This window comes from Thunnus albacares, chromosome 14 (genome assembly GCF_914725855.1).
Source record: "Thunnus albacares chromosome 14, fThuAlb1.1, whole genome shotgun sequence".
Taxonomy (NCBI): Eukaryota; Metazoa; Chordata; class Actinopteri; order Scombriformes; family Scombridae; genus Thunnus; species Thunnus albacares.
The window spans coordinates 17,420,779-17,447,193 of NC_058119.1; the positions used below are offsets into that span (position 1 = coordinate 17,420,779).

General features: G+C 40.8%; 2 protein-coding genes across 4 annotated transcripts in view; both read right to left on the reverse strand.

Moving 5' to 3' along the window:
- Positions 1-6,318: 6,318 nt before the first annotated feature.
- Positions 6,319-10,244, reverse strand: LOC122997557 (dickkopf-related protein 1-like). 2 transcript variants are annotated; one of them, XM_044373778.1, is made up of 5 exons: positions 10,135-10,244; positions 7,923-8,158; positions 7,653-7,794; positions 7,318-7,452; positions 6,319-7,193 (listed from the first exon to the last, which is right to left on the reverse strand). In XM_044373778.1, exons 2-5 carry the CDS (start codon positions 8,136-8,138, stop codon positions 6,928-6,930), a joined length of 759 nt encoding a protein of 252 aa, XP_044229713.1. In that variant the 5' UTR covers positions 8,139-8,158; positions 10,135-10,244; the 3' UTR covers positions 6,319-6,927. The 2 variants fall into 2 exon arrangements, with proteins under 2 accessions (XP_044229713.1, XP_044229715.1); XM_044373780.1 differs by lacking the exon at positions 10,135-10,244 and having other exon boundaries at positions 7,923-8,915.
- Positions 10,245-10,358: 114 nt separating this feature from the next.
- LOC122997545 (cGMP-dependent protein kinase 1) overlaps positions 10,359-26,415 on the reverse strand; it is an 84,895-nt gene continuing 68,838 nt past the window's right edge. For both annotated transcript variants that reach the window (XM_044373756.1, XM_044373755.1), the window contains exons 8-18: positions 23,505-23,570; positions 21,885-21,959; positions 16,781-16,877; positions 16,506-16,645; positions 16,066-16,155; positions 15,214-15,355; positions 14,638-14,801; positions 14,309-14,431; positions 14,152-14,214; positions 13,976-14,042; positions 10,359-12,995 (exon numbers count right to left, since the gene is read on the reverse strand). In XM_044373756.1, coding sequence (XP_044229691.1) covers positions 12,897-12,995; positions 13,976-14,042; positions 14,152-14,214; positions 14,309-14,431; positions 14,638-14,801; positions 15,214-15,355; positions 16,066-16,155; positions 16,506-16,645; positions 16,781-16,877; positions 21,885-21,959; positions 23,505-23,570 — 1,126 coding nt within the window. In that variant the 3' untranslated portion in view covers positions 10,359-12,896. The remainder of the gene's footprint in view (positions 12,996-13,975; positions 14,043-14,151; positions 14,215-14,308; positions 14,432-14,637; positions 14,802-15,213; positions 15,356-16,065; positions 16,156-16,505; positions 16,646-16,780; positions 16,878-21,884; positions 21,960-23,504; positions 23,571-26,415) is intronic.

Here is a 26,415-nt window from a genome sequence, read left to right on the forward strand (position 1 = left end):
AAAACCCTCTGAAGATAACTACCTTTGATATGACCCCCTGCGATTCACACTGTCCCCAGCTTAGCCCCACCAGCAGGGGCAAGACAATCCAATCCATTTGCCCCCCAGAGAGATCAAAGCCCCAGCCTCCTCCTTTTCATTCTATTACCAAAGACTCCACCTTTGCAAAGTCCCTACACAAATGAGATTGTGCATCAGCCATTTTCTTTTGTGGGGTTAAAGTGTTTTTGAAAGGAGGAAAAACAAGCAGGGACATTAAAGAGTTTGGGTGATGAAGGAGAAGAGATGGACTGGGAGGGTGGGGGTGGATGGGGAGGGTGGCAGGGGGGCATGAAAGGAGATGGCAAGTGGCAAAAAAGGCCTGATTAAGGCCTGATGACCGTTAATGAGACAATGGTTGAACTGCTGAGGCCATTACTGTGCCATTGTCTGATAGGATGCTTCCCCGTTGAGTAAAGGTATGCCATTACACAACATTCAGGGCTTTTGATGCTCCTGCTTAAGCACAGAGATATTCGTTTCTCACAGGAGAGGATCCAACGAGACAGACTCATCTCCTGTTGAGGATGTTTCATTAAATGAACTGAGGGCTCAGACACACCTATTTCCTGCCCCTCATAAAAAGCAGTAGTCTGTCTGCTGTGAGCATACTGCATTAGGCATGGTCACCAGCAATGCCTACTGATGGCATGCACTGACATGCCAAATACTGGGGTTTGCCAGTCATTGGTTAAACTGTCTCTCCTCAGTACTATAAGATATTTTTCAATGTAAGTATAAGGTTTCTGCGGTCCACTCTATTCAATCAGCTGTTCTAATTGACTGTGACTTCATAAGCCTGCCATCTTTCAATGTTATATAACTGCGTATAACTTTATTTTTTACTGAATAGCGACTCAGTCCGTGTTAGTTTTCCACCAACTCTCTCACTGTGCAATATATTTTTTTAACTTCTTCGAAAACTTTGTGAATAATGAGTAAATTATATGTGTGAAGCAGCTTTGCGCAATGTGGTTGTGGCTGAGGCAGACTTTACATAGCAGCCAGGAGCTGAGCCAGCTCTGGACCTGGCCCTTGTCCTAGTCCCAGCCCCTAGGCCGCCAGCAGCAAGCTTCTGGACCAACCATAATGAAGAGTAGGCATTTTTATCCCCTGCTGTAACTCTGCCCCCCTCCTGGTGCATCTGTTCGCTCCCTGCTCGTCTGGCAGAGCGGGCAGACATTGCATATTGGGATATTATTTGTATAAACAATGGGCAGATTGTTTGTTTGCAGTGAATTGGTCGCAGCTGTGAAAGCACTGGGATAAGTGGCACATGGAGGGATTGGAGAGAGTGAGGGAATCCACCTGAAGGATACAGGTGGTGGAGGACAAATTGAAGTACCTACATGGCCCTTGAGTCCAACAGCCTCTGGCTTTGTTGAAAAAGCCAGTCTCAAAGTGAAAATAAACATGTACATGAGTCCAGAAGGCAACAGAGCAAAGCAAAACACATGGTATTGTGGTCAGGTATCTCTTTCCTTGGGCTTTCATGTAGTATTACTGTAACAAGCAGCTTATGCAACATAATACGACACTTGTTTCTGTTTTAGCCCAACACACTTACAGACCACGGGCCTTTACGGCTTAAGTCAGAGCAGCCAAGTTTCCTTCATGTGGTTAATGGGGACTCAAACATGGTATGACATCATCAGAGAGGGACCTGAGACCACAGAGGAGGTGTCAGCCGCAGATGGAGGGAACACCAGGATGGATCAAACCAGTCCATCCACGGGACTCCCCTGGTGAGCGAACCCAGTGTCACGGCTCTGTCCTAAGGATGGCAGCGAGAGACGGGCTGGGCCTTGTGGACGCCACATGAACAGCCCCACACACAGCCCCACACACAGCTCTCTAATTAAATGGAAATGTTTTAGAGGCATCATGCTGATATTTTAAAGGAATATTTTAGGAAATGGGCTTCATTCACTCTCTTAAACTAAAGTATGCTTCTTCCTGAGATCTATAAGAAGATCAATGCCATGTCTGTGAAATATAAGGCTACAACCAGCAGCCGGTTACCCTAGCACCAACAACTAGCATGGCTCTGTCAAAAGGTAACAAATCCACCTACCTGCATGTCTAAAGCCCACTTTTGAGATAACAATAATATTTTTAATGTGTTTTTAAGACATATTTAGTTTGTTTGATCCAGGAAAAAAAGGGTAATGTAGTCACAGTGAGGTTACCGGGCAACCACGGGGAGAGAGAAAGTGATAAAACTTTGGAGTTGTTGGTAGGAAGATTTTGTTACCTTTGGACAGAGTGAGGCTAGCTGTTTCCCTTTGTTTCCAGTCTTTATGCTAAGCTATGCTAATCGACAGCTGGCTGTAGCCTTATATGTAAAGGACAGGTATGGAAATGTTCAATCTTCTCATCTAACTTGTGGAAATAAAGAAAATATGCATATATTTCCAAAATTTCAAACTATTGCTTTAAGTGCAGAGCTGGACACAGAATGTGTTAAGACCTTGTTAAGTACAAAGACTGAAGGTGGGGAGAGAAGCTATGCTGGCTCTCCAAAGTAAAAAATACACCTACCAACAATGCAAAAGCTAAATAATATAAGAATATAAATAACTAATTAATAGTTCATACAGAAAGACAAGAGTAAAAACAGGGAATTAGTTATTAGAACTTTCTTTTTGTGAACAGCCAGGTGCAGTGACTATATGCAGCATTCGAAAGTCTTGTTGTTACTATCAGGTTTCAGGGTTTGTGCAAGATGCTAAATAAATAAGCTGTTCTTTTTCAAGAAAAATGTAATATGATACCCAATCAAAGTACAATATGTCATCACCTCGCTCTGTGAAAACCCTTGTTTCCACTGTTGTGTTAACATCACTCAAAAGTTGAATCAGTGGAGCAAACCTGTTCTCCACCTGCATTCACACACACAACACATTGTTCTGAATGAGTTGTTCTTTGTTTAATTATTATTTCCCAAGGACAGGGAGATTACCCCTTATTGCTCAATCAGGCAGGCTGTCCAGGCCCGGCGCCAGGATGAAGTGACTGAGGGGGCCGTTAAAAATTTCTAGGGGGCAATTATTTTCATAAAATGAAAATAATTAATTTAACCATTCAATAACCCCAAAAAGGCTAAATAACAACAACACGAGGCTACTATTTAAAAATCAAAGAATACATTTGTATTTGTAATTGTCTGTCCCAAGATTGACAGGAGCAGTGACAGTTGGAGCTGGAGGAGGCTGCGGACCCATTCTGCCTCTGCATGTTGTGGAAGAGGCCGCCACCGGAGTAACGTCTTCTGCAGCTGGTGGAGCTAGCTCTATCCCAGCTAGCTCGATCTTAGCGATATTATTGCTGCTGCTGGGCCTACTGGCCTTGGTTGGAGTCTCTTGTTTTCTCTCTCCTGTTTTTTATTACAAAACCACATTCTGATATCCATCCTTATTCCTGAACTGCATTTTACGGTTAAGCAAACAAGCCAGGTAACATGTAGGTGATACGTTAACGCTAACGTTAAAGTTAGTTGAACTATGAGTAAACAAGCTAGCTTTGGTTTTTGCTTGTTTTTTTCGTCGTGTGTGGTGCACGCACCCCCTACACACAACAAACAGCACTGTCCATGGTTCTGAAACAACAGCTAAACGATAATCACATGCATCTCTGCCAATAATTTTGTTGTTTTTGCTATTTTTCTATAGATACATAAAGCTTAAACCGAGGGGGCAAAAAATACAACTGAGGAGGCTAAGCCCCCTTAAGACTCTTTGTGGCACTGGGCCCGGCATTGTCATCCCACAAAGATGAATAGCGAGCATTGTGTTTCTTCTCTATGAAGTGATGGGTGCCAGCACCCAGAAGTTTGACACCTCCCTGTGAAATTTTGTTTACATAAGAGCTTGGTTTTGATCCGAATGCTCATTCCAGAAGTATGCCATCTCTTTCATCTGACAAAATAACACGCATTGCCTCTGTGTACACTGCCTTGTTTCTTTACCCTTTGATCGCTGATGGTTCACTCATGAGTTTGTTAACTCAGGGATGTCTGTCAAGGGTGTTTGGCAGCAATGTTAGAATAACAATGACAGATACGCCAGGTACTCAAGCAGAGAAAAGCTTTATTGTAACTCTTAGATTGTGAAGTGTGATAGCATTTAGGGCAGCAGTATGAAAAAATGATTCATTGTTTTATTGCCTATTAATTGTTATCACACAGTAATACTCTGAACCTGATGAGTATCAGTCCAGCTAGATCTTAATCTCCTTATGAAAATAACATAGAATGCATGGCTGAATGAAAACCAACAGACTTCATGGATAATCAGTATTCTCATGAAATGTAACATATATGCATTTTGTTAGGGGATAAAAGCTTGATCTAGTTACATGTTTCCAGTTTCTGGAGGTCTACAGTAGCATGAAAACGCATGTCAGTGGAAATGCTGATTCATTCTTGTGGTATGACAACACCAAATGTTGTTGGTTAGGATGCCATTGCGTGGGTGAGTGTGCTCTACTCCAAACCTCTCACACCCCAAGATTCGCCCATACAGGGTGTGTGAATGTGTGTGGACATGTGTTTGTATATGTGTAATAGCTGTGAGTGGGCATGTGGGGACATGATTGTGTGTGTGTGTGTCTGTGTGTGTGTGTTTGTGTGTGTGTGTGTGTGTGTGTGTGTGTGTGTGTCTGCTGGTTGAAGTGGATGCTGTTGTTGTGTATGTACCATACACACACACATACTTTGGCCTTCCTGGACTTGGGCACATGCCTGTGGCCAGTGTTAGTCTGAGGTTGGTGTAATGATGACAGGCTCACACACACACACACACAGATTCCAGGACCCCCACAAACATGACTTGGCTTCGACTGCATGGTATATTGTACTGCTCCCATTACTCTTAATTACTCTGAAGAATGGACACTAAATTGTTTAAATTCAGTGTGTCTCTGTATGTCTGCCTGCCTCTTTGTCGATGGATCTGTCATCAACAGTGGTGGAACCTATATTCAGATCCTTTACTTAAGTAAAAGTAGCAATACCACAATATAAAATAGTCTATTACAAGTAAAAGTCCCACATTCCAAATTTTATTGAAGTAAAAGTACCTATTATCAGGAAAATGTACAGTACCAAAAGTAGAGGTACTAAGTCAGTATATATTGACTGAAAGAAAATTTATTGTATTTTATAAGCTCATTAAAGCTTTTTAAAATCTTAATCTGCAAGTTAATGACTATAACTGTCCAGTAAATGTACTGGAGTAAATAGTGCCTAGAAATGCAGTGCTTAGTTATATTACACCACTGATCCTCCGTGACAGCCAGACTAAACCTAAAAAACTTAAAATTAATGTATATGGGTGTAAACAGATGAAGAGGTTACCTGACTCGGTCAGAGTGTCTTATGCTCCTTTTGATCTGACACGAGAATCGAGCAGAAAGTACAGTAATTTCCTTGCCATCTTCTAATCTAAACAGGTCTAATTACAGGCACCAAGGTGTATTTGGGTGGATTCATAGCCTACACATTAGAGCACATCCATTGCACAACAGCCAGGAAATGGGGTGTGCTGTGCAATTGGAGAGATTGAGACTGAAGATCCGCGCACCTCATTTCATGAATCCTTGTGTAGATTGAGTAAGATGAAGTAATTAGAGGCTTTAGCTTGGATAGCTAACTATCTGCTCTGCTGCACATGAAGGCAGGGAAGTTGTAATTAGAAACTAGCCAGCAACACCAAAGGGTTAGGTGGCAAACCCTCGCCAGGACACACATACTTTGTTATTACCTCTTTGCAGTTATCATTTGATATGGCAGCATCCTGTCCTGTTTTTAATGTTCGTCTGATGACATAGCCTTGATGGACCATCATCTGCTTCCATAGCAGGATGTGGCATGTTGGGGCTCTGGTAATGACTCATTAAAAGTTGTATTTTTGTATGTTTTCTGTACCAGTGTGCCTGCACATATTTCAGCAATTGAGGGTAATGACTTTGAGAAGCATATCTGGGCCAACATTTAAACCATCCACTCAGCCTTAACCACTGATAACTGGGCTATGAGTTAAACACTTGCACCAGTTTTTGTTCAAATAACTGTTGCTCTAGAATGGGGTTGTTATTTTGTAATACCAGAAACATTTTCTTCCTGTAACCCAACTTAAAATATTTGGACACCTTGAGTAAAACGTCACTGAAACAATTTTCAGTTTTGAGTCAAGATTTTCCTTTTGTTTTTGCAACACAATGGACACATGTAATCCATCAAAAAAACGTCTGCCAAAAATGAGGTGTAGAAAGAGGAAGTAAGGTTATCAGAGTAGTGTTTAATAAAACTAATATATTCACATTTTCTGTATATAACATTTTCTTATAAAACAATATATATAACACATTTACAATGCATGCAACACCATGTCTTAATAATACCGGTGTTGACAGAATTCAATAGTTCAATTAAGTGCCACCTCCAGGATAATATTTACAATACAGTAATTTACTGCAATAACTGAGGCTTGAAGTTCCATAAAAAGAGAAACAAAACAGCTCTGCCATTACCGATGACATGAATCGATCATGCCAAGACCTCTGAAATGTCACTTCCTAACTTCCGACTCCTTATCTGTTGATGGGGAATAAGATCAGTCCATCTTGCACTGTTGCATCCCTCTGGGTGTATCACTTTTCCCAGGAATCATGTCTGTCCTTCCGGGTGCTGTGTTTGTGTCAGCAACTTTGGCAGGAAAGAATGTCTTAGGTGTTGGTGTCTGTGTGTGTATGTCAGCATCTCTGGTGTATGCAAGGCTGAAAAGTGTTTGTCAGTGTCTATGACTGATTTGTAGGTTTGCAGGATGTGTGTGCTGTATGTGTGTGTGAACGTGTATTTCTGTCTCTGTGTGTGTCCATGCGTTTGTGTCAGCGTCTCTGACAGGTGTGTAGGTTCCGGGCTGCAGTCCTGCTGACACTGTGGTCTCGCTCTCCTTTCTCTGGTCTGCAGGCCAGACCGTCACCACAGTCGCAGCGCTGGAACAGCTCCAAGCCATGGTTGCCTTTCCTGCGGTGGCGCGTACACACCTGTCCCTCCGTCAGCACCGGCTTACAGATGCGAGACCAGAAGTGTCTGGCACAGCACAGACCCTCAGAGCAGTCTGCAGATCTCAGGCAAGTATCCCCCTCTTGACCTGGAGAGAGAGGAAAGAGAGATGACAATATGTTACATGAAACAGATCTCACTGAAACATTAGATGTTAAGAAAGTTGTTACTTGAGCCCAATAAAGACTAATCATTCTTAACAGCAAACTCACCTTTCACAGCATGGGGCTGATGGCCGTGGGTAGAGGGAGGCCTCTTGGTATGATGATCCATGGTGCTGTTATGTGTGTGCCAGCCAGTGGTGATGGGTGCATCTGTACCATCAGTGTCATTTGGCTGACAAACACCTGGAAATGTCAAAGGACAGAGGAGACTTGCATTTAAGGGTCTGTATTTATCACAGCATATACAAAGTCATCTATTTTTTGCATAAGATATGAATGAAAACGCAGACATGCAAGACAGTATGGCTACAAGACAAACACATTTCAACAACTTGGTAAGCATAAATGTAAGTATATAGTTCAGATGAGATGCCTCTACTCACCATTACTGCAGCGGTTCCCTGCACAACACATGGAATCCCGTGCGCAGCGCTTTCGGCTCTTACGGCAGGGCAGGCAGACGCCTCGGGCGTCGTTGCAGAATTCATCACCTCCGCAGTCTTCATCATCTGTGCAAACGCCTGACTGCAATGGCATGATAAAAACAAAAGCAGCGTGTCATTGAAGTATTAAGATTACTTGTAAAACATACGTGAATGCAACTTTTAACGTTGCGCACAGACTTGACTTTTACGCACGGGTGAATGAATTACCTGCAAGGTGTCAACGGATAATTTGTGTCCCATGCTACCGGAGGGCGAGGTACGCGGACTCGGACTGACAGTGTCGGTGCCTTTGCTACCCGAAGCACCGGGTAAGTTTTTGATGGCGTTGGAGTTCTTCGGAACTGTCCCCGCGTAAACGTCCCCAAGGTATCCAAACAGCGTGAGGTACACAGCCATGAAGCAATGCGTTGACGGAATCTGCATGATTCTCCTCTTGAATTCTGCTGTGTAGCAAACACACAGGGAGAAAAAAAAATCCTTTTTCTCTTTCTGGAAAAATGACTTGAGTGACAAAGTCCAAAGCGGCCTTGAATCCTGAATTCCAAAGTTTCCAGAGAGTTTCGGCACGATGCTTGGAAGTCTCCTGACGCACTACAGCCCTGGGATGATCTCTTTATACATGTGGACCTGTTTGTCTTCCCGCCCCTCGCTGAGCACAACAAAGACGGAGGGGTGGAATTTCAAAGAGAGCCCCACTGTACGGAAATGGCCATCTATTCTCCCTGCACAGGACTGCGATTCACAGTGTCTGTGTAATGATAATGACCTGCAAAGCCTGTCTGAATGCCCATCGTTTAGTGACGCATACTGAAAATAAAGTATATCCAGGACGTACTCTATACAGGGAGTTTAAAAACACATTTTCTTGTGAATAAAAATGAATAAGTTATTTATTTCCACTTTTTCTTTTTTCTCAAGGGTAATTTTTTGTCAAGGTTCACTAGTGTAGTCGTCTACCTTATTCTGCTTTGCTTACGGAAATGTGTGGAAAACATAATCACACTACATTGATACAACTTATAATATGGGCATTTTATGCAATTATTTTAAATATCTTGTTTCCCAATAAAAACTGAGCACAAGACATGTTTTTCTTGCTTTATAGACCAGAATTCATTTATTTCTCCAAATTTTTGATGCTAACATTTCACCACTTATACGAACATGGATATATTCTATCTTGACTATTACAGGTCTGATTCATTTGACAAAACAAATGTATATGCTACAAAATGTTGCAGCACATTTTATTTGTCAAGTCATTTCGCTTTATAGACAGTACTCATCACAGTGTGGGATTTTGTGTGTTTCTTTTTTCATAGACTCAGCTCTCCCTCTTTATAAGAGCTGTTGGATATCCCGGTTTCTTTGACATTCAAGTAGCCTAACTGCCCTTTGGCGGTGTGAAGACAGTGATTGAAGTTAACTTGCGTCGATTAACTACTTCATTTGATCCTTCTGATTGCAAAGGGGGCAATTATCCTCCAAAGTGTGCTTGATTACACCAGTGGTGGACATCAATGTGTAGGATATGCAGACCATTAAGGGGTGTGAAAAGTTTACCGAATTAATGGACTTCCGTGGTGAGGCCTTTCAGGGTTGACTGGCACTTTGAGATTAAAGGCAACTCTGATCTGTCCTGCTTTCTGACCCTTTGAGTTCCCCCACTGCAAGAAATACCCAAACTAGGGGAAGATGCATCCTGCAATGTTCAAATTAAGTCTTAAAAGTGTCTTTTTGATAAGAAGTTTGCCAGCCAAGACAGATCATTCCACCTTTTCATCCGGTAAACAACAAACGTAAACATTTTTATTTTATGAAGTCGTGAACTGTTCTATTTCTCTGCAAGATGCTCTTGAAAATGACTGACTCAAGTGAAACTGCATTTAGGAATAACTAGGACTCGTTTTTGTCGTGTCAGGAGGCATTTTGGAATTGTTTTTAAGACAAAAAGTAGACTGGGGTTTATTTGATTTTGGTCACTTCTTGCAGCGTGAGCCAAAGTCAGTTTCCGATGTGCCGAGAAAAGCTCACAGGTGCTGAAGTGCGCGATGGAAACGAGCACTTTGGTCTCTCTATGAAGTTATTTTGGCACTTGGACGTCATCTGCTGGTCGCCTGTGTTTGTGTGTGTGCGTGCATGTGTGTGTGTACGAGAGAGAGATGCGCTGTAGACACCTGACAAACACACTGCAGCACTTTGCGCGTTTGAATTGCTGTATATCTTTTGAAGTAGAGCTTTTATCTCCACTTTACTAACTGTCAGTGTTGGTAAGGTGAGCTCCTTTGATGCACTTTGATCCCCTTTGATCTTGAAGACGTCACCCTGTTGTTATGGCTGAAGCCGTTCCCCTGTCCCCCAAACAGATTTGTTGTGCGAATAACACTAGGACCAGAGAATCTGAATCATCTGCACTTACCATTAAGTGGATGACATTAACTCTAGGGCTGATTATTAGATCGGAGGCAACCTTAACTAGTTTACATCAAGTTGAGGCAGCTGGGTTGAGGAAGATCTGTCTTTCCTGCAGCTCCCTCATGTGGCAACTACAGCAAACTGTAAAATCTTCACAGTTCAAGCTCTGAATAAATCATTCTGATTTGTTTCAAATGACAAAGAGACAAACACCACTCAAAAGTATTGTTTTTACTCTATAATTTTAAAAATCTTACACGTGGCACTCTGCAAAATTAATTTACAGCGGAAAAACAACATAACACAAGGCAAATATCAGGTAACATTGCAGAAGGCGGGTCAATATAAGACTTAGAACCAGTGGATTGTAAAGTGATGACATACATAAGGCTTTGTGATAAAATTAACCTGCCCTTAATACAGTAAAATACTTATGGTATGCCTACAGCACTAAGATTTCTTCTTCTCATTTTTAGTTCTCCATCAACATGGTGGTATCTATTCAATGATTCATGTATTTAAATAGAAGTGTGTTAGTCTGTTTGGCTTTCTGGGATGAAATATGTTGTTTACACCAAATGATAAAATGAGAATTTAGATGACAGTGGATCATGATCAATGCTATCATACCATCAAAGATTGTCAACAGTGGTAAACAAGAGGATTGTTTTCATATTAGTTAAATGTTTAAACTGCAAATCATTCTTGCCATCTCTAAATACTCAGATTTCACAACCGAAACGAGTGATGGATGGTCCCTCCGGGCTATGATCTACTGTTCACTTGTGTTTCATGTCAAGCCAGTTGTGGTTGACTTCATAAAATCACATTAGATACACAGAGAAAAGCATGTCAATGCAGTCATGTCAGGTATGATAGATTTGATCTTTTTACTATTAATAAATGTCCATGTGAGATAAATCAAAGGGGTAAGCAGGAAAATAATTTCGTATACACTTTTCTCAGCCATCAAATGACTAGAAATTCTCTTGCCATAGTGATTAATGTATTTATTAGATATAACAAAGGATGAGAAGCAGCCATCTAAGAGGACATACGTTTTTGAGGTGTATATGTGTTCATGCAGCATCGAAAAGGTCTTGTGATGTCAATTTTGTATGCCATTGATTTAAGGCACTTACATTTCTTCTGATTTAATGCTCTGATTGTTGGACATGAGAGGTGATGTGTAGGGTGAGAGATCATGGTGCTAGTGGACAAAGTGAGTTTTCACAAAATATAATCTTTCTTCTTTCACTATTTGTCTCTGAAAGACTTTAAAATTTCTTGATAAGATGAAGTTAAGATAGTCTTAAGATCATGTGAATGTGGTATATTTTGCCTCCAAAGAAGATGAACTCATAAGGATTTACTTGACACGGTTAAACCTGTTTAAAAACCTTGAGAATACCACTTAGCACAATGTAAGATGGTGTCGAGTGATATAAAACAAATGTTCACTCAAATTTACAAATTGATTCTAGTATCCAATTTTCTAAAGAAGGAAGTCAAGTATACATAACAAAGAAATCAAGCGCAAAAAAAGTCACTATACAAAACAATAACCAGTACTGTCATCTCACCATCGCTTATTATAATTTATCAATAACAGCACCAAAGACATTGAAACCATGTTCACAGTTATGTCAGAACTATACAGGAGCAAACAAAGGAAGTCTGGTTTGGTTGACTGGGAAGAGGCATTTGGGTGGTTTAAAAACAAAATTAATAAGTATGTAGGTACCGAAGCATTCATATGCGTGATTCAAAGCGTATTTAAGAAAAAAAAAGAATGACTTTATCTACTGAGGCTTAAAATGAGCTTTAACTACTGATTTTCTCAGTTAAAGGATTTGAATGCATAATGACACATTGCTTAATGGAAATACTAACAGACATTTCACGTGTGTCGGTGTGATTAATTAAATTTTAAGCAGGGCACTTGAGTCACGTCTCTTTCCACTGAACGCACAGTGTTTGTGCTTTTCAAGGTAGGTTGATCTCCTATCAAGTGTACGACGTATTTGATTTCAGCCTGGATATGATCATGTGTGAGAATGTACCTTGTAAATTCAAATACTATGTACCGTACATACTGTATGCCATATGGATGTCTCAATAAAAAGAAAGTCAGTGACATTCAGGTTAGTCTAGAGCACTTGATACCAGTTTTACTTGCAATCCGTTGTGTAGCTCTCTGGAAAGTATCAGAGATTGCAGCCAGCAGCTGCATGTCAAAAACCAGGAAGTAACTGCACATCTTATATCCTCCCATAAGTCCACCAACAAATATTGAGGAAAAAAAAAAATCGATCAGCCTCCTCTCTTTTTGAGCAGTCCATCACATTTTTCACTCTCTTATTTATCCTAGAACCAAACTTAGACAGACTATTGAGCATTATCCACCCATTACGCATTTTTCCCTGTTACATGGGAAAACCTGGCTTCATTATCAGCCTTTTTGTATTGTATGTATGTGTGTGTATCCCTGCACTCTCTTTGCCTTTGCCTTTTACGCCGAGTGTAAGACAACACTGAAGAAGTGCTACAGCAGTCCCATTATAAATGCTTGATCCAGAGCCACAGTGAAATAAAGGCATATCGGTGACCCAGAGGGTTTGCCATCCATCCATTTATCTTCTTTTTCATATCCTCTCTTTCATTTTTAATGCAGTTTTTTTTTTTTACAACACAGCCATGTTCTCAGTATGGCCTCCAAGCCAACAAAAGAAGAGTTTCTCCTGGTCTTAAGGGGACAGCAGGACTTCAGAAATCAACATCCCAGCCAGAGTTGTCATCAGGAGGCGGGTCCTCGTTGTCCTCTGGGAAGCTGTCGAAGTTACTTGTGTCAACTGCTGATGTGACCTGGTAGAAAAACAGAAAAATCATACACATGGATGACAATTTACAATTTTGCTTTTATCCAAAGCGACATATATCTGAGAGCTGATACAACACAAGCAAGGATCTAGTCTGGAGAGAACAACATGGGTAAGTCCCATAAAGCTAAGCTCGAGATGCCAACAGGCAGTGCACAGAGGTAATGCATAGACTGCATAGAAGCAGATTTTTTTCTCAGTCCGTCAAGAGCGGATGTGTTTGCGAAAGAGCTGGGTCTTTAGCCTTTTCTTAAAAACTGAGAGGGACTCTTTAGATCAAACAGAGTTTGGTAACTTGTTGCACCACAAGGGAACTACAGAAGAGAAGAGTCTCGCTAGCGACTTAGGGCCCTGTTGTAGTGGTATTACCAGACGCCTTTCTTTGGCATGTAGTGAGCAGGAGGGAGCATAGACCTGAATGAGGGAGTTCAAGCAGGCGGGAGCTGTTTTAGTTGCTGTTTTGTAAGTGAGTGTCAGGGTTTCGAATTTGATGCGGGCAGCAACTGGGAGCCAGTTGAGAGATATGAACAGAGGGATGATGTGCTGTTTTGGGCTGGTTGAAGACCAGCCATGCTGCTGTGTTCTGTATCATCTGCAGAGGTTTGAACGTACATGCGGGGAAGACCTTCCAGTAGTCAATGTGCGATATTATGAGAGCCCATACCAAGAGTTGTGCTGCATAATCAGACACGTAGGGTCTGATCTTCCTGATGTTGTACAGAGAAAATTGACATAACCAAGCAATTGAGGCCACATGAACCATAAAGGTTAGTTGGTCATCAATCATGACACCCAAGTTACGGGCAGACTTTGTAGATATGAGCTGGGTTGATTCAATGTTGTATAGAGGGACTGGCTGGGATGACAAGGAGCTCGGTCTTAGAGAGGATTACTAATGGATTTTGACAATGAGATTGAACATAAAAGAGCATATAAAGAGTAACGCTATCAGCAGTGTGCACTTACATTAGGGATAATAGGAGGTGTCAGTGTCCCCTTCTTCAAGCCCTCACAGTTAAAGCCCTCAAACCATCTAAAAGAGAAAACAGCATTACTTCTTAATTTCTTAATTATGTTTAACAGCATGATTACACTGCAAAGACAAATGAAAGAGGATTCTATTAATTTATAAGCACACATACTTGTGCTTTTGGATGTCTTTGACACCATTTTTCAAGTTTCCCAGTCGTTCAGAAGGATTATCCCTGCAGTAGAAAAAAAAAACACGATACTTCATTATAACAGACCACACTTAAATTAATCACACTGAGTTGAACTGCTGGAGGCACCAGCACTCACCTGCATAGCTTTTTGATTAGGTTGGCAGCATTTTTGGTAATTTTCTTTGGAAATTCGATCATGTCGATGCCTCTCAGGATGATGTTGTAGGTTTTCATGGGATCAGGGCCAGAGAATGGAGGGCTATGTAACAGAGGCAATTGTATTAGTTTTGAGTAAAAAGTGTAAAAAGATAAGTAATTATCAGTAATATTATACAGTATGGCAGCATATTAAAATACTCAGTCTCCGAGCAGATTTTTTCATTTGTTTGTTTTGATGTTTATGGTATGACAGAATATGTCATCACAAGGAACAGTTTTTATGGACATTGCCAGGTTTGTGTGTACCTGCCAGTTAAGAGCTCAAACATGAGGATTCCTAGGGACCAATAGTCAGCTGAGATGTCGTGGCCCTTGTTTAGAATGATCTCTGGTGCTACATACTCCGGCGTCCCACAGAAGGTCCATGTCTTCTTCCCAAAACCAATCTTCTTGGCAAAGCCAAAGTCCACCTAACAAAAAGAAAGACTTTGTTAGGTCACTCAGTCAAAGTTGAAATAGTGTAATTGTTTTATATACATATATAATATATATAATATTAAGGTTTTTCTCTTGATGCTTTGCTGTGATGGACAGAAATAATTGAGCAGCTGGTTGTTGCTTTACCAAAAGCTACAAACTGGCTTTTCCATGAGGAGAGAGGGGAATGGCGGTACCCCAAAAAACACAGAACCCGACTTAACCTCAATCATTCCACACTATAATTATGGTTTTATCAACAGCTAACATGAGGCCAGTGTTCGAATTTCATTTGATCCTTCATTGGAGCATCATAAAAAGATGAGATTTTTCTAGTTTGCAGCATTTTAGACAAAAAAAGACAATGCAAAAGTTTTTAGGTTGTGCCCCCTGTTGATCTCTTACCAGTTTGGCATAGCCCCTGTGGTCCAATATAAGGTTCTCTGGTTTGAGGTCTCTGTAGATGATGCCTTTGGAGTGCAGGTAGGCGAAGGCCTCCACCACACAAGCCGTGTAAAACCTGGTAGTTGAGTCCTCAAATGAACCCCTGCAAACACAGCAGGACAACAGAGATGAACTGACAATCAACTCTGTAAAGATGCAGACAAGCACTGGCTGCATGCTGGTAGATAACGGCGGCAGTCGAATAATGACGTCTTTTCATAGACCAACCAGGAACCAGTCTCAGGAAATTGTATTTGGTGTTGAAATAGTAGAAAGTAAGCTCTTTCCAGAAAATAGAAATAACCAATTGACTCAACATATGTAGGGCTGCCACTAATGATTATTTTCATTATCAATAAATCTGTGGATTATTTTCTTGATTAATTGATTAGCCATTTGGTCTTTAAAATGAGATGAGAAAATGGTAAAAAAAATACCAATCAAGCCCAAGATGCAACCTAAAATGTCTTGTTTTTCCGAACCAATAGTCCACAACCCAAAGTAATAATCAGTTTAATATCATATCGGATCATTCCACTAATCGATTAATTGACTAACCATTGCGGCTCCACAAATATTTGATCTACACATGTTACAAGAAAACTAAAATTGTACTGCTACAAAATTCATAGCTGAGATGTAAACGTGTAATTTATGTTGAAAAACTCTAGAAATCTTGCAAAAGAACATGGCTGAAATACTTGAGGTTTTAGTGCTGCACACACACCATACAGTATATTGTAGTCACTCGTTGTATCACTAACATTAACTAATACAATACATTAATATCTGACGTGATGAAATAGAGCTTACCGGTCTCGAAGAATGGTCCACAGCTCTCCTCCTAAACACGCTTCCATCAACATGTAGAGGTACTTGCTGTCCTTGAATGTTCTATAGAGTCTGAAAACACAAAAGTGGATGTTATCTTTAACAGCTGTCAAATGCAAATATATTAGACGAATGGACGGATGGAGAAAGACAATATGTGGGGAGTTGTGGAAAATGGAGCATTTTCCAGCATACACAGGGATGAATGCGTCAAAAAAAACACTTTGTATAGGTCACCAGCACAACTCAGGAACATACTTGACTTGCATGTGGGAAGAAATCTTTATTATGAGAGAACCTGCAAGCTCTAGAGAGAAAACTCTGGCAATGAAACCCAGGTCCTTCTGGCTCTGAGGTAATAAAGTACTGATCCTTATGACATGTGTGGCATATACAGTAGTGAAATTGATCAGGCGGCGTACCTAACAATGAAGTCAGAGTGGGCCTCCTGCATTATGAGTTTCTCTGAACGAATGTGCTCCTGCTGTCTTGTGTCGACAATGTGCCGCTTCTTCAGGATCTTCATGGCAAAGGTTTTGTTCTCATCACTCTTGAGCTGAACCTGCAGAGAGAAGAATAAAAAAGAAACTCAGATATAAAGGTCAGCCTTGCACATTAATCTGCACAGCTGGTTAGTACATTTGATTGTTTAAGATTCGTATGATTCATGTCACTCTCAAAGTGCGATGCCCCCTACCAGCTCAACACGTCCAAAGCCACCAACCCCGAGAGTGTCGATGATGTTGAAGTCAGCTAGGTTGAGATTGAAGAAAAATGCATTCTCTGCTTCATACCTGTGGGTCCAGGAAAAGGGGGAGACAAAGACAGAATGGGAACAGGATTAGAGATGAGATGAAGTATGAAAGAAGAGATAATCCACTTTCAACAACCTGAGACAAAATATCCGTCTCTCTTTGAGCTCATTTGTTTGCAAATCTTAGAGGATTTAACTCATAGTAATCTGTCAAGGATGTTATTGAGGATGTGGAGTGTATAAATATGAACACGTAAACAGGATGAGTTGGAGTTTAGTCTGCTGGCAAACCACTTTGACCTCTGTCTGAACACAGACTAAACTGTCCCCAGCCTGTCCCCATTCTTGAGATGAAAGAACAAAGACGGGACATCTGTCACACAGGCTGCTCACTGCTCAGCTGGCTCTGAAGACATGCTTTGGCTCTGCCACTGAACACCCCAAAATGCCATTGCTGACCTGCACATGCTGGCAGCGGAGATTGTTTCCAACATGTCCATCCTTTATCCCCAGATGCCCCATGTCTTCTCTGGTTATTGTTTGATCCAGACAGAGTTTCATCAGATCAGTCTCTGGATCAGTGGGCTTAGGACAGATCTGAGCCTGGACAGGCCTTTCTGGGTCACTCAGAACAGACTACTGCATGAAAGTGAGGCCTTTTCTCTGACAAAAACAGTACAGTCTTACGCCAACATTTATCAAAAAAAACAACCATACCATTAATCTTGTTTAGGCTTGTTTAGATAAGTCAGCAATCTTCCTTCATAGAGCAGCAGCAATTAACTTTATTTACATAAAAATAAGTTAAACAATGACTCATTTTATGAGCACTGTTTTTAGTTAGAATTTGATAAATTAAATGTCAAATGAGATTTCTTTGTTAAATAAGTGGCACTTTAGATGCGTAAAGGGAATTTCACTCCATCTGATCCACCAGACACATCAGTAATACTACAAGCTAGAACAATAAAACCTTTTCCCTAAGCTGCTTGCCAATGGGCACAATGGTGGCACGTGTTGGCAGGTTACTGAGCATGGTGTTTCTAAGAAACACATCAGGTTACCAGGGCAGTCGCTGTGTATTTGTGTGTACAGGCACTACTACTATAGTGTGAGATATAAAGGTGATCCTTTCATCTTTTTCTCCCCATCCATCATCTGGAAGCAAGCCCAGAAAACACTTCAAATCCCAAAATGCTCTCTGCTTATGAAAAGGACAGAGAGTTGTGACAGAGAGTACAAAAATACTGTGTGTGAGACAGGATTATTAAAAGGTTGGACTGACCAACATTCAGTGGCTCCCAAATATGTACAAATTTCTGAGTGTTTAACACACACAGAGACAAATCAAATCTATGAGATGCAGACATGAGGTTTCACAAATTCTGTCAAGATAGAAGGCCTTATGTTTGAGGCAATCATTTCACATTATGAAAGTCTTAAAAACATGGTTGCTTGTTTAAAAAAGGTTTAAAAATAATAGTAACCTTTTGCCAGCAGATGGCGACATTGCTCTATTAGAGGTATCAAGTTAAAAGAGAATATTACAGCTGAGGAACAAAAACTCAAAGGCATTAAAGCTGAATCACAGAGTGAAGATATATTATCCAGCGGAATCAATCCATATACTCTAATCTGTGCATTAGATTAACTATTCTTAAAGCCAATAAAATAAGGTAATTTTGAAACCAGCTGGTGAAGTTCACTGTAAAAATAGTTATGTTTCAGGAAAAACACTTTGTGTCACTGTGTGTGTAAAACAAGGGCAAAATGGCTAGATTTATTGTTCTTGTGGAGATACATGTATGTATATTTTTTCCATATAGGCAGACAGCAGCACTTGTCTATGTTCTTGAAGCACTAGATGTCAGAAACAGGAATATGATACTGGCCAGCAGACCCAGAGGGTTTAGAACCATACATCCACCTTAAATAGATGTCTAAACCATGACCTTGACTGAAAACTAACACGGAGCTCAGCTGCATCCAACACAGTAATGTAACCATTGTTAGTTACATAGTACTTGTATTTTGAGGTCACTTGCATCAAGTGGAAATAACATGTTACTTACCACTGTTAGGTGGCAAATCCATTGCTAGCACTGTAATAACAAAGTGTTCCTATGCGGGTCAAGTAGCACCGCAGAGGGTGATAATCTGTATCAGTGGACAGATGAGATCATAAAAAATGATGCAATCCCCATGTGTCCAAGTGTGCGTGTGTGTGTGTGTGTGCATGTGTGTGTAGTATGACTTAAGTCACTTTCAGGGACATACACCAGACTTAAGATCAGTTGACTGGGGACGGCTTTTGCAACTGGGGACAAAAGCCGTGTCCCCATTTGGTAAAATGCTGATTTTTGGGTCAGTGGTTAAAGTTAGGGTTAGGTTGCGTGTGTGTGTGTGTGTGTGTGTGTGTGTGTGTGTGTGTGTGTGTGTGTGTGTGTGTGTGTGTGTGTGTGTGTGTGTGTGTGTGTTCTTCTTCTCTGGTCTAGCCTGGCTCAAGAGAGAGGAGAGAGGAAAAGAAAGCATCTCTGACCTTAAAGCTGACTGACCTTAAATGCCACTTTTATTTACCAGTAACCCCTGCTTTTTGAACTCCTATACCTGCCCAATAGACACAGGACATGCTGAGTCATAGTGGGTCATATTTTCTCATCAATCTTCAATCATACAGAGCTTTCTTTCTAGTTGAGCAACAAAAACATTAACTGGAAAAGAGCAGTATTTGTGCTCAACACAGGCCATCTTTGAATTTCATAAACTCAGATATAAGACTGTTTAATGACAGTTTGATAGGAAAATTAGACTAATTTCATCATGTAAGACAGTGGGGGGAAATGAAAGCAGCTGCTGACCTATTAGAGAATTTTGAGAACAAAGAAACGGAAGTTTTTATTACTTTAATGGACAGTATGCAGCAGAGATAACAGGAAATGAGAGGAGAGAGAAGCCTCTGATCAAACACAAAATGTGGAAGTTGTCATTTCAGGGACTCCTCATGAAACAAAGCTTATTTTAGACTTCTGCAACTGTATTTAAAAGTTTTAAGTATGTTCCAGTAAATAGGGATAGCATAATTTTGTGAGGATTTGCAGGCCCTACCGATAAGATTATTACGGTTTGGTATTACGGCTCTACACTGCAGGTGAATCTCTGCTCACCTCACCTTCCACTAAACATAATACTTGGATTCATTTTTTATGCATGTAAAAATACAGGTGAAAGATTACAACAGAGTTGGCTGCGTTCTCTCTATTATGCATTATGTGAAGCTCCTCCTACAGAGAGAAGCATGATCAAAAACAATGTGCGCACACAGCACATAGCAGGGAGGTAGTCTTTGAAGGAAAGACCTGTCAACCTCACAGAGAGCAGCTGTAGTTTGCTGTATAGTTACAGTACTGCTGCATGGTGCTTATCCGCTGTGACCAATTAGAGATAGTTTCCATCACTGTGGGATCCTGACTCAGGCTTTCCTCACCAAGAAACAAATGTGCTCTGCTGGGCGGGAAGTGCCAGCAAGAGCTGACATACACACACATAGCACACGGCAGGTGAAGCTACCTTAATCAGGGTGAAAACGGCTTTGATGTGACAGATTTCAGGGAGCACGGGGAGAGATAGAGACTCTATTTTAAAGGTTCAGTGTGTAGAATTTAGTGACATCTAGCGGAACGGAATTAGCAGAAATGGAATATAATATTCATGTATAGTATAGTAAGTATGTTTTAATTAGTCTATAATCACATGAAAATAAGAATTGTGTTTTTGTTACCTTAGAATGAGCCCTTTATATCTACATAGGGAGCAAGTCCTTTTCCACAGAGCCCGCCATGTTGCACTGCCATGTTTCTACAGTAGCCCCGAATAGACGAACCAAACACCGGCTCTACAGAAGGCCTTTCATGTGTTTTGCGAGTTTTGCAGCCACGCGAGATTCTCCTACATGCTTTGAAGGGGAAGGTGAGAGGAGGTGTATTCATTTGGTTTCAATCTGCAAACCCACCACTTAATGCCACTAAATCCTACACACTGGTCCTTTAAGTCGACGTTTGGTGGAGAACAAGGTTGATGATAAGGTTACAAATGATAGCCATGGAAAAGTGTGATTTGTGATTCATATTTGCATAAAATCCATTTCAAACTAGCTTCCCTGAAAACCTAGCAATGTGAAGAATGGGCTAGAGAATGCTCACTGCAAATCTTTTTCAATCACACACATCTGCTAGCAGAGCAATCATCAGAGGTATTGAGCCATAAGGACCACCTGGCCAGGGCTAAATGCCAGAGGCAAGCCACAGTTCCCCCCTCTTATACCTTCTCTCTTTCTTTTATGCCTCTGTCCAACTGAATAACTGGTGTTATATTCTGCTCTTTGCTGACTAAATGCCACTGACTTGCAAAGATGACTGACAATCTCGGCGGTCAGCTAGAAGTCCAAAGCATCAGCCAGTAGTCTAGTCTGCTTCATCTTGTTCTCTCCCTGTCTCTCTTCACTTCTTGCGTCTATCTATATCTCTCTTTCTTTTGCCGTGGTGATAAGCTGCCCCTGCTCTCTCAGTCTCTGTAATCTGTCATTACCGGCCGGGTTCTCGTTTCCCCTCACCTTGACTCACAATTTAGCGCTGAATGAGTGGGGTATCAGATTATGCCAATATATACCCCAAGATGCCCACCTCATTGCCAAGGTGCCCTGTGCTTTCTATAGTGCTATTCTCTTGTTTCCATAGCGATGATAAATAGAGTACATATTAATTCCTCCAGAAATAGAGGCGGAGGTCATTGCCTCTGCTTTCTGGCCTGCCACCCGAGTATTGTCTTGTTATGTAACAAACCTAAAGGCACAATGCATTAACAGTTGGCCTAGGGCATGTTCCTGTATAAAACGTTGCAGCTGGTGAGCAGTCACGGTATGGTGCAACGCTCTAGAAGCTAATTGCTGACTGAAAATTAATTTGCTAATTTAATTGATTAAAACAAAAGACAAACAAAAATCAAGCCCCAAGCACAAATTCAGACATAGCATTAATCGTTATTGCCTTACTTGGCTTTGGCATCTGCATCCTCTTGACTTTTACTGGATACATCCTCCAAACCTCCAATCAGGTGCTTAAATGAACTGCAACAAAGAAAATAAAAGTTAAAACAGCATTGATTCACACTGTCGTGACCATTTACTTTGTTTAAGGATCTTCTCTCTATCCAGCCCAAAGTAGTACACACATTCTCCACTTACAGTATGTAATGAATTAATAGCTTATGGTTAGAGGGAACAGAACAGCTTGTACACTTCAGGCGATCCATATGAGAAGCTGGTGAAATATATGGCCAGACTGTCATAAAAATCACTGCTGGTTACTATGAAATATTAATCAGTCTGCTTTTAGAGACAAGCCTCTGCAAAAATCACTGTGAACAGACGAGGAGACAGAGCTACCCCGAAGAGGCGTAAAACAGTGTGATAGCAGACGGGTGCTGAGTGGGTATTTTGGAGACAAAAGTAGAGGTCCTGCATAAATTTTTTAATCAATGAATTATGAAATAGGAAACATACTGTGCTGACTGATGAAAAGACACTGGATAAAACTTGGATGGATATACAAGTTATCATTAGACATTAAAACCCCATAAAATATTGTCTGTTCTTTTAGCAGCTAGTAAAGTTATTCAACTCAAAGAAACATTGAAAGAAACAGCAACCATGGTTTATGTCAGGCCTTTATCATTAAAATAACAATAATAATTACAAGTTCATTTTCTCACTGGATGTACCTGAACTATTTTTTCATTAACATGACTACAGAGGCTCATAAAAGCATAAATGAAATAACAACTTTCCGAGTTGCACACATGGGGAGATCTGGTACATGAAAACAAAAACAATACTGCTTATGTAAAAGACTCAAAACATCCTGGAAGAACAACTAGCTGAGACAGTTTTCATGCAAGGCTCATCAAGCTGTCAGACAGAAGATGCAATACAGCTGCTGTTTTCTCCTGTTGAGACCATACTGTCTGTGAGCTTGGGCTGTTTCAGAGCTGCGCTTGTCTTTAAATGTTTGGCTGGTTATAGTGTCTACTGCAGTGAGTCGATGACTCCCTGCCATTTGCTTTTCCACTTTCTTCCTACTGTCTTTTTTTCTCCAGAACAGCTCCTGCAATTCTCCTAATCTTACCTCTAAAGCTGCTATGTTTCATTTAAATGCGTCACACATGCATAGACATACAGGAAATTAATAAATACACAGACAAATAAAGCTTTAAATACAACCAACCAACACAGTAACATAATGAGCTAGCTTTGTGGGCTATGACGGCATTAGCTACTTGTATGACAGGCTGTGGTAATCACCTGTGCTGGATGACTCACTCACTATCCTCTCTGCTAGCTCTGAGGATGGTCCATTTGTGCCTGCCTTGTTCCCTGAGGGCAGAGGGAGGCCCTGGGTAAGCTGATACCATCTCCTCCCCATGCCCAACCCGTCTGTCTCTATATTCTCACCACAAGACTTAATGCTAGAGATGCTCAGAGACAAACTGTTTCCTTAGATAGTAACCTTATATAAACTTCTTTGGATATCTACATTATTTTAAACATATGATAAACATTAAAATGTCAAACCATGTTATTGCAATACAATGAAATGTGGGAATTGATACTCACTCTCTATCAATGACCAGACAGGTGACTGCCTCTGCTGCAATGACATTGGCCGTCCTGATGTCCTCCCTGGAGAAAAAGATCATAAAGCATGATTAGCTACAATAGCAAAATTATACATTTGAACCACTGATCACACACTGTGTGGCCATCATTACATCACATCATTATTAATTTTAAACTCTGTATCAGAAGTGTGATGATGGAACCAGTCAAACCAAATACTTGTAAATCAGTCATGTCTTACTCCATTCACTCCATAAATGAAACTAGCACAGGCAAAACACAACACTGAATGATTGACATTACTCTTTATTATATTTGACATCAAGTTCATCTTCCTCTGATGATGATGCTTCTTCAGAGGAGTCGCCCCAATCACATGAATCCTCTGAGTCTGTATCCCAAGAGTCCATCTTTCACTGTGAAAAAGTCTGCGACAGAGTCCCACAGCGATAAGCTCTAAATTTGAACCAGTGCACTGCCCAGGGCAGTCCTCCAATAAAAGACTTGTCTGTAATACTTGTATATAAATCTCCAATCCAAGAGTAGCGTTATCCACTCTAATATATTAGAAAAAGACGGGGGATTCTTCGGGTGATATCCCATAAGCAGATTATTTCATGCCCCATCTTTTCAAAAGAGGAAAAAACAAATTCTGACTCAAGAGTTGATCCAATTCAATTGAAGTTCGAAAAGTAACTGACAATCACTCTCTGTGTCTGATCTGAACTCAGACATATGGCAATCTATTTCAATAAGCTGAGGTGACAATTCCTCCTCACGCTATGTCAACTCCCTCTGCCTTCCCCTCTTGTAAGCACACACATGCGCAACCGTCCCTCCTCATGCACGAACTCACGCACACTCTGCCTCGCTCTCTCTGCTGACCCCTTTGAATAAAAGGTCACAGCTGGTGGGGGAACAACAAATTTTGAAAGGTGAGGACTACAGAAGACAAGAGAGCAGAGCAGATGAAGGAGGTGTTTGACAGGGGAATAGGATATATTAAAAGATGACTATTGGGTCCCTCTAGCTAGCGTGGCACATACAGTATTTCATTCACCTCTTATGAGCTCCTATGACCTGCATCCAAGCTCTGAACACTATTCTCTGGCAAACGCTGCTCCACCTGTTCTTGTGTTTGCCCACAACAGCATTCAAAACCTTTCCACCCATTTACATTCCATTAAGCACACTTAAAGTATTAATAACCATGTTACAGTAATAGGTGAAAGAACAACAAATGTCCCAGTTTGGATGAATACACAGTGTTACACCATGACATACTGTATATACTATTGATTATGTAATGATTAGTTTGGGAAACAAGAGTCTTGATGAGCGACAGTCAGTGGGAAACAGTTCTCCATGGTTAACATGCACAAGACTTTTACTCTGTATAATTTAATCGACGTTCTCATGAAAGAGTGACTGATTTAATTAATTGCAAATTACAAATTGGTAAGAGAGGAGAAAAGAGAAATGTCTTCTTTTGTGAGTATTTAACAAACTGGTTTAGTGTAATTCATAAAGAAAAGCATAAGAGCCCTCATAATATAGGTTTAATCAGGTGATTATTCAAATATTCAGATGAATAGGGAGTTAACTTGCACTTTTTAGGGCTGTTGAGGCACAAATTCTTGTAATATGCCAGCTGTGAATTTGCCAGTGACAATCCACCAGATGTAGAGTCACTTTTCAAAAGCTATCACACCACTTCTCGAAATTTACCTGCCTCTGTGGAGTAACTTTAACAAGCTTATTTTTAATTCATGTCATATACAGTATGTATCCAAGGACACATCAAAAATGCTCCTCATATTATAGATATGAATTCAAAATGTTGAGTAGTCATTAGTAGATAAATTAAGAACCTCTTTAATAAAACATTTTAGCAGATTATGCATCACTTTCCCTTACTGGTAAATATCTTAACAAAGGTCTGCACATCAGACACACACACACACATACACCCACACACACACACACACACACATCAGTTTTCACATCAGTGTTAATGAGCTACAGCTACAGCGACATCCTCAATCTGTTACATGAGTTAATTTGTCACTTCATAAAAGGAAATGTACAGTGTTTGTGTCATTTACTAACCATGGTGACACAACACAACAACACAACACTTTGGGCTATATTGAAATAGTGGTTACGTAAGCATGAATCATCCTTAAGAGACCTAAAGGGTTTCATATTAGACAGCAGCTTGTTACACCTGTCCCCTGCTGCTTGACTGTAGCTGAGGGAAACAACTTACTGCGCCATTGCGTTGATGCTAGCGATGTTCTCTGTGAAACACAATCGCCAAACAATATCTGTCAGAATGAGTCATTTTCACACTGCTGAGCCTAAGTCATCCACTAAGCCAAAGATGGCTCTGCACTTGTTAATTTGCAGTGCAACAAGGAATACACTGGAAAACAGACACGCACACACAAGCACAAGTACAGACACACTAAAAGCAGCTGCATGCTGTGTCTGGAATGTCCTTTGGAGTTACACAGGAGGGAGCCTGTGGTGTTGATTTCCAGGAGATGGTTGAAATGAACATGGTAATTGGACAGTGATCTGGTGTCCTGGGAAGGGGGGTTATGAAAATAATGTACAGGCATGGAGGCTGAGAGTGGGGCAGAAGCTCTAAGCTGGAGAGAGAAAAGTAAAGCCGGGGTCAACACCGGGGCAAGAACAAGAAGTGGCTGTGGAAGACACAGTCGATGATTTGAGCTTAAATTCTGTGACTGAGAGGTATTCAGGTGGGCTTGGATAGCTGTGTAAGAGACTTCACAGGCTGGGATGAAAGTGCTTTAGTAAAGTGCCAGTGTTTTTGCAGCTTTTTCCCATTAACTGTGCATACTCCACATAACTGCTGATTATGACTTCTCTCCAAAGCGCATTT